Here is an 8,579-nt window from a genome sequence, read left to right as displayed (position 1 = left end):
AAAAGAGAATCTGAACTGAAGCTTATGGGTGGGGGACGTAGCTGAAGGATAACCTGGGAATTCCTAGTGAGGGAGGTTTCTCTCTTGTATGCAAGAGAAGTTCACAAGGTTCCTTTCTTACTAGTAAAACAAGCAAGGGTCAAGTATTCGTCCTGCTGGTTAACTCTGTAATAGTACAAATCCAATGGGCTTGCCAAAGATTTCAGCCTGAAAGCAGAAGAGGATAACTGCCCCACCAACAGGATTTACCAACAAGAAGCAATCCTTTCCAGAGCATTTTCCCCCTGGGTCTGTGAGGAGCACACATCTTCCCAAGAGGTTCGTAGCTCTGTAATCTGCACTGGCTGGGGGATGCTGGGCAGTGGGTAGGATGGGCAAGACTTTACACCCCCACTTGTAATGCTGTCTTCCCCAGACACAGGAGCGTATGTCTTGATCCCAAGCTGATCAGCAGAGAGGAGCAGGCGCATGTGCTCACTCTGAGTGGCCTTTGTTTTCCCTCTGAGTACTGCTGCAGGTCGGCTGGGCACGGGTGAAGAGAGACAGGCACATGCGTCTTGGGGCACACCGAGAGCCAGGAGAGCAGGAGAGCACTCTCTGCCCTGTAGCCACTTTGGCGAGAAGATGACAGACCCCCAGGGGTGTGCTGGCCAGGGGAAGCCCAGCCTGTCCTTTTCCATAGAGGAGATCTTAAAGAAACCTTCTGCCAGCACTGCCCTAAGCAGGGAAACCAGGAACAGAAGTAGCTACGCAGAGAGGCCACAAGCCCTAAAAGCAGTGTCACCACTGGCCTTTGGTAAGTACCAATTATAACACTTAATGAAAATGCTCCTTTCTTTTTAACCCCTAGAGCTATCACATTTGATGCAGGGGGGCGGAACTAGATGATCTTAAGGTCCTGTCCAACTCAAACCATTTTGTGATTCTATGATTATGTAGAATTTTTATTCTTTAGCTTTTGTAGGAATCTAGGGTTTCCTGAATCAGGTACAAATCATTAATTGTATATACAGAAATGATCCTTAAAAAATAATTTGCTTTCAACCTTGCAGTAGACTGGGCTCTGTTCCCAGGCTTTGGTGGGATTTCATACATTATGAAGTCCCAGTGTCGTTGGAGAGGTGGGTATGCAACCTGGACAGTTACTGCAGGTAGTTCTCTTCAATAGCAGTAAGAATTGCTTATAGTAAACAAATACAATATCATCCCAGTGTCTTTCCCTTTAAAAAAAAAAATTCTTGTTATTAAAAGAAAAAAATCCCCTGTCATAAAGAAGGACAGCCATTCAAATTCAGGAAGTTACCTAAAATTGCTGAAACATACTGAAGTTGTTGCAGTTTCACTTAAATCAAGAGCTGACTGTTGTCTGGAATTACAGCCAAATCTCACATTAGTACATTCTCTGATAAATTCGACTACTCATCCTCAAGGAGAAATGGTCTGCAAAGGTAATGGTAGCTAAGGAGTGTTAGAACTCAATTGCTGGAACAAGAAAAGAGAAAACATTTGTGTTTAATCATTTCTCCTTATCATCAGGGACACTAGGTTTTTTCATGAACTAAAGAAAACCAGCTAGTAGAAAACTAGCATAACTTCAATCTTAGCAAACCAGCAATGCATTAGCCTATTTAACTTCAGTTTCCACAGTTTAGTTAATTTGGCCTTGAGTTAACGTTTACCCCCAAGAAATTCTCTCTTTTATTTTCCTTAAACAAAGACCAATGGCCAGAACTTTCAGGATTTAGTATTCCTTCTTCTTTTTTAATTTACATCATCCATGAAATGGAGATTTTTTAAGCATACAAACACACCCACTTAACTGGAAAATGACCTGTAGTTTTGAGAGAAAAGTTTCACTCACCTCTCGCTCAACTGCTTTTAACAAAGCTTAAGGCTCCACTTCAATTTTTGTAACACGCAGGCATTCTTTCATGGTTCAGGACCCCATTTCCCAGGACACTGGATGAATCACCCAGCAGTAAGGGAGAGACTTTTTCCAAAACTCTGGCAGTCCAAGTAATCATTGTTTATTTGCATAGCTTCAGCTCTTTTTATGCCTGTAAGTTGATACTGACCTGGACTAGAAAGAAAACAAGACCTAAATCGGGAAGGAAACTACAATAAAGTGAGCACCTCACTTACTACTGTAACATTAGTCACCAGTCCCACTAATGCTGCCTCTCAGCCATTCTTTGTGCAAGATTTGCCCTTTCTTGTTCAGCTCTGACACAGGGCAATTTCATTCACTCTGTACAGAGCTTGTTTCCTAACCATGGGGCAGAGCCAGCCGACAAAACACCTCACAGCTGTGGAAGCCTCAAGCATGGGGCTGAGTATGCGACTGCTGCCTTTGCACCGGTATCTGCGGCTTTCCACAGAAACCCATGTGTGGGGAAGAAGGATAGCATGCTGCTGAATTTTCCCAGAACATAGGCTAGCTGAGGTTGGATGGGAGCTATTGAGGTCATGTGGAACTCCAGCCTGCTGCTCAAAGAAAGGACAGCTTTGAAGACAGACAAGGTTGTCTATCTTTGAAGCTGCCACGGTGAGCACTGCTTGGCTGTTTCACTACTGGTACTGTTGGAGGACTGCAGCATTTAGAGGCCTCCTAAGGCTGCCAGTGCAGATTGGACTGGAACAACAGCAGGCCCAGGTCATGTTTTAAATATGGCCCTGAAACAAGTAAGAGCTTGGCAGTTTGTAGGGGTGGGCAACGTATTATGCTTGCTGGTGATTCATCCAGTGTCCTGGATATTACGCTTGCTGGTGCAAGCATAATAGAGCTTGAGTGCTGAAGGAGCCCAGGTGCTACATTGTGAAGGGGGGGAAATGTTGGTGTGAGCTCCATGGGAGTGAGATTTTGTGAACTCAAAGTCCTTTCCAGAGGGCAGTTTCTGTGCCACTGGATCCAAAGTGAGACAGATAACACCACTGAAAATGAAGTCAGTGCTGTTCATAACATGGACCATAGAACTGCATTTTAACAGCATGAAACTCTTCTCTGAGAACAGAGAAGCGTGTCAGAGACAGGACCTTTTTATATTATGTCTGTTTTGTGATCAATATGTTGAAGCCCTGTTTCGTTGTATGCTTCAGCTAAGCGTGCTGCTCCAAGCGCAAGGTCTGACAAATCTGTATGCAGGACATAATGGGTTCCTAGGACTGCATTACTGCACTGCCAGTACTGTCTCATCCCAAATTGCTCCACCTGAGAGTACAGTCAGTTTTTCACCTTGAAAGCAATGCAGGCAGAAAAGCCAGGCCTTGCCATTGACTTCGCTTCATCACCTAGCCAAGAGACAGACTGTAGCTGTAGCAAGAGAGTATACTAACTCTTTTCTCCCCTGCTAGAAAGCCAGGTTGGATTAATACACTTAAAGCAGTGTAAAATGTTAACTTATGAAAATAGTAGATTCATTTAGCTGTCACTGTATCTGAGCAAACAGGAAAGCTGTAGAGATATTCCAAACTGTTGTTGTACGTTGCTTTTGCTATTGACCAAGGGTGTTTAAAAAAAAAAGCCTGAAAATGAATCTTTTTCACTGTTGGCTTCTCACTAACACCAAATTGATACTTAGGCTTATTACCCTTTGCTTTCCCAGCAGAACTGCCGATTTTTGCAGATAAGGTTTATTTAGTTCAGAAGTGCAATACCCTATGCTGTACATCTTGGGATAATTGCTGTATTTCATCAGTCATTCAACTTCATGCCATATAACTGCCATTAAACAAGTTGTGTAAATAGTCAGCTATATCTAATTTGCCTCAGTGCTGGCCAAGGTCAGGGCACTGAAATGCGCAAGGAAACTTGTTGGAAATTCCAGGAGGGGACACACATCCAGCTCCTTTCCCAGAACAGTTCAGCACTTTTCAGCAAAGAAGGAAGTATTACAGGTCAGACCTGAGTTATACCTTACGATGGATTTTAAGAACATTTCCCATATCCCATATGGTATGTATCTGAACCAAGCCATGATCCATATGAGAGCGAACTGGCACCACACACATACTCATGGCTACCAAAAGGTAAATACCAGGGCCAGAAATTATCATCCACCTCATCTGCTAATCTAGGCAGCCTAGGTACTGAGATCACACTTGTCTAAATCTAGAATTCAGAGCTGAGGAGATGGGTAATACCAGAGAACCAGAAGATGCAGAATATCAGAAATTAGGGACACAAAGTTTGCCCTGGAGTAATTTCCCAGGAAAACCTGGGAGTGCTAGATCAGATGGCTTCTAGAGGTTGCTGCTAACCTAAATTATTCTGTGATTCTTTAAAAAAAGGATGTTGTGATGTACAGTTGCAGCCTCTTATGGAAAGCTGGGGCAGGATTTGATGATGTATGAGATCTCTGGGCCTGACTTTGAAGTTTGCAGGTTTTTCTGAGTGTAATTCCTGTGGGACTTGGAATAAGGAGTGTGCAGTCTTCCCAGGAGTGTGTGACTTTCCGGTTTTAGTGAGTTTACTGCATACAAACACAACTACTAGGTGGCCTGAAACTGCATCTGTTGATCTGACATCTACTGAAAGACTCTTACTAAGTTAAAAAAGGAACAGTGAACAAGAAGACATTTTAGTATTCAGTCTATGCTTTCCATCTCTTCTTTTTGTCACAATGCCTCAGGAGGGTAACCATGTCCTTTGCAAGTGACACAAATGAGCATCCACCAAGTGCTGATCTCCTCCCTAGTGCCAAATCTTTCATTTTAAACAAAGAAGACTAGGAGGTTTATTTCAGAAGAAATCCTTCTTCTGAAATCCCTAGGAACTTGATTTCAATGTGCTTGAAAGTACATCTGAAATAATTGTTCATTACTCCACCACCACTGAAGTTCCACCAGCAGGAGGTTCTTTATCTAGCCAAGGAGAGTTTGGGATGAGTACATTACACCTGGGAAATTAATAGTAAAAGCAGTAACAGATACAGCAGTTTTGTCATTCTGCCTGTTATGCCCCATTATGTTAAGGACATGCAAATTAATAGGAATACAACTGCTGCTTCACACACAGTCAATATGGTGATTGTTTACTTCACCCTTAGCAACACCCCACCCAGCTTTATTGCAAAAGAGGAAACAAGCTGAAGGAATAAAACTGAACAGATACCACCTGGCCAATATCACCAGTTCATCCCACCTTTTACAAGGCAAAACAACGCACCTTAAAAAAAAAGGCAAAGAAGCAAGAGAAAAACAACACAATAAAAAGATGCTTGCATATCTCAGTGACAGCCTTCTCTGTTCAGAGTTGTAGGAAGATCCTAAAGTCATAAGCCCTATGCCTCCAACAGGTCTTTCTCTTCAGTGATTACACAGAAAGGCTTAAATGGAACTTAGGCTATCTGAAATAACCTCCCACTTCCAAAAGGAAATCTTACTATCTTGCAAGAAATTTCCCATCCTTTTCTATGCAATTGAAAGTTAAACTAAAAAGACCATTTTGAGCCATAAGTCAAAGTAATTTCTGTGCATGACAGTAAAAAGTGTCTCATGTTGTGCCAGGCTGAAATGTCATAGCCATCCCTGAAAAAAAGAAAAAAAAATAGAAAAAGGGAAGGAAAGAGAAAAGAAAAGAGAAAAAGAAAAGAGAAAAAGAAAAGAAAAGGAAAAGAGAAGAGAAGAGAAGAGAAGAGAAGAGAAGAGAAGAGAAGAGAAGAGAAGAGAAAAAAGAAAAAAAAGAAAAGAAAAGAAAAGAAAAGAAAAGAAAAGAAAAGAAAAGAAAAGAAAAGAAAAGAAAAGAAAAGAAAAGAAAAGAAAAGAAAAGAAAAGAAAAGAAAAGAAAAGAAAAGAAAAGAAAAGAGAAAAGAAAAAGAAACGAAAGAAAAGAAAAGAAAAAAGAAAAGAAAAGAAAGAAAAGAAAAGAAAAGAAAAGAAAAGAAAAGAAAAGAAAAGAAAAGAAAAGAAAAAAGAAAATAAAAGAAAGAAAAGAAAGAAAAGAAAAGAAAAGAAAAGAAAAGAAAAGAAAAGAAAAGAAAAGAAAAGAAAAGAAAAGAAAAGAAAAGAAAAGAAAAGAAAAGAAAAGAAAAGAAAAGAAAAGAAAAGGAGAAAAGAAAATTAATTGGAGGAAATTTCACCCCGTGCCAATCTGTAGGTATTTTTCATAGCTCTCTGCTGGAGTCACATGAATATGCACTAAAAAATACTGTCTGTCCTAAAGAGTTATCACTTCAGACAGTCTCCTTGCTTGTTCAGGACAACAAGCACCAGAGAAGGTTGCAGTGCAAACAGGACTAGACTTTAGGGCTCCTAAGTCTCAGATATGTGCTTTAAACTCAATATCATCTACCTTCAATCTTATCCTCCAGAAAACTTCTTGATCTTTTCTGACTCTCTTTAGGGTTCATAGCATTCTAATTACTGCTTCTATCTCAAACAACCAATCCTCCCACTCCTTTTCACCAGTTCACATCAACATTGGTATTTTCCCATCTGCCAAGGGCAGTCTTCCATTCCCTCCCTGTTTTCTCCTCTTCAGTCTATAATTATTCTATCCATGCACACACAAAAGTTGTGCTCATCACTGGGGTATGTAAGCATCTCAGAAAAAAAATCAGAGGGAGGAAAGCTGTGTATGAAGGATGAAGATATGTGAAAAGTCTTCTATAATTTAGAAAATGCCAGTGTAATTCTCAGGAAGCTTTAATCACTGCTCATAAGAGCACCTTGCTCAGGTACTGTTACGTTCTTCATTACTGTAGGATATAAGCACCACTGATTCTGTAGCATACCCATTTTCTCAGCATCACATCTAGCAAAGGAGTGCACCTAGTCCTTAATATAAAGATGGGGGATTGAGATATAAAAATCTATGCCAACACTAATATTCTCTGATGAATAATGAATAAATCATTTAACACCAGCCACGAGCCGGTGACCACTGCCAGGTCTATCCGTCTCCTTCATTCCGCAAATATTGTTCAAAACCTCACCTGTTTTCTTACCAGAAAATTCAAACCTAGTTGATCCAAAAGGAATTAAATTAACCTCGTTTTGCACAATACGCCTCAAACACAGAGGTGGACCTCATACCAGGTTTTTAAGGTTCACAGGCAATTGTGTTTAGAAGTTTACCCAAAGATTGGTGATAATTTGAAAAGATAATATTTGAACAGTCATCCTTTATTGACATGAGGCTTTGGCTAATTTCCAGTGCTCTTGTAACTGCGTTTTCTTCATGTCACTGTCAGCCCTCTGTAAAATTCCTCTTGTGTGGGCTTTCACTAAGGGCAAAAAGGGGCACTTTGTCTCCGGATGTTATAAATATCATTGCTCCAAGGCTGGTTACAAATAGAACTGTTATTTGTTCAGAAAATAAGCTCTTGACAAGTCTAAAAAGTTAGATGTTTTTCAATGCACCAGAAGTAAAATATGTATTAAAATAATGGAGTTTCTTCCAGTATAACCTGTTGGGGTTCATGCATGCTGCTATTTAGATATAAGAGGGGAACAGCCACAGGTGCTGCAAACCCCAGAACCTAGGTATGGGTAACTCCTCTATAAAAAGATACTTGCAGTCCATTAATGCATTAAGATTTTAAAGTTCTTTGGTGGTAACAGCAGCCAAACCTGTGCTGCCACATTCACTTCAGTGTTACGTTAAACATGGAGCCTAATGAGTCCATTATGTTTATGTGCTGCCTCTTCTTCTGCCTTTCCCAGCAAAGAAATCCAGGCATGGAGGAAAACTAGATCAAATTCTAGGTTTGCCATTAAAACAGCACACACCCAGTTATCTTGTCTCTGAAGAGTCAAGCCTTGATTGCATCTATCAGGGGCAGCACATAAAGCACTATGAACCAGGGATTTTGGTGAGGCTTTAGTGTAGAAGAGAGGAGGTAAGTGAGTGGGAGTATTTGGTCTAGCATCCTCTCTTGGGATACTAACAGCCACCAACAGACCCCAGCCTGAACAGTGAAGCTTCCCAGCATGTTATACTTCAGTGTATGTCTTTTTAAGCTCCACTTACTCTTAAAGAAGAGTAAGGACTCTCTACGTCTACAAGAGCAGAAAATTAATCTGAAAGATATTTGCAGTACCCCTGTACACACAGAGCTGACAGTGTTTGTAATGAGGCAGAAGAAAGATTATGGCTTCTGTGATCAATTTCATCACCAGTCAGTGACAGGAATCCTAGCACATGTCACCACTGGCTGCTACTGAGGTTACCTTCAGCTCCCACGGTGACTGTTTGTAGTGCCCATGTTCAAATCTAAGGTAACCATATGGCTGCACTTCCTGAAAATGGGCCAATATGCACTTCTCTTATGTTTGTCCTGTCCAAGAGCATGCAGGGGATTTCATGAAGATGAGTTGGCTGTCAGTGCTTTCCTAGATATCGCCAGTGTCACCTGTCACAAAGGCAGATGGATAATGTTGACATCATGGGCAAAGGCTGCTTTTAGAATTATCCAATGCCTAAATCTGAGAGGCAGGCAGCCCAGATGTAGAAGAAAGAACAAATGGACCTAAATCAGGGAAGACAATGACCTTTAGCTTATTCTGGCTCATTTTCCTGTAGGGTAGATGTACTTACAGGGACATTTAAGAAAGGAACAATTTTTAAAAGCATTTGACAT

General features: G+C 40.9%; 1 protein-coding gene across 1 annotated transcript in view; it reads left to right on the top strand.

The window, feature by feature from the left end:
- Positions 1-520: 520 nt before the first annotated feature.
- ISX (intestine specific homeobox) overlaps positions 521-8,579 on the top strand; it is a 29,123-nt gene continuing 21,064 nt past the window's right edge. The window contains exon 1 of the mRNA XM_062602615.1: positions 521-796. Coding sequence (XP_062458599.1) covers positions 625-796 — 172 coding nt within the window. The 5' untranslated portion in view covers positions 521-624. The remainder of the gene's footprint in view (positions 797-8,579) is intronic.

Source organism: Pezoporus occidentalis, unplaced genomic scaffold (genome assembly GCF_034315485.1).
Source record: "Pezoporus occidentalis ecotype Australia unplaced genomic scaffold, CSIRO_AGI_Poc_V1 ctg78, whole genome shotgun sequence".
Taxonomy (NCBI): Eukaryota; Metazoa; Chordata; class Aves; order Psittaciformes; family Psittacidae; genus Pezoporus; species Pezoporus occidentalis.
The sequence above is the reverse complement of the archived record's forward strand: the minus strand, read 5'-3'. Positions and strand labels throughout refer to the sequence as shown.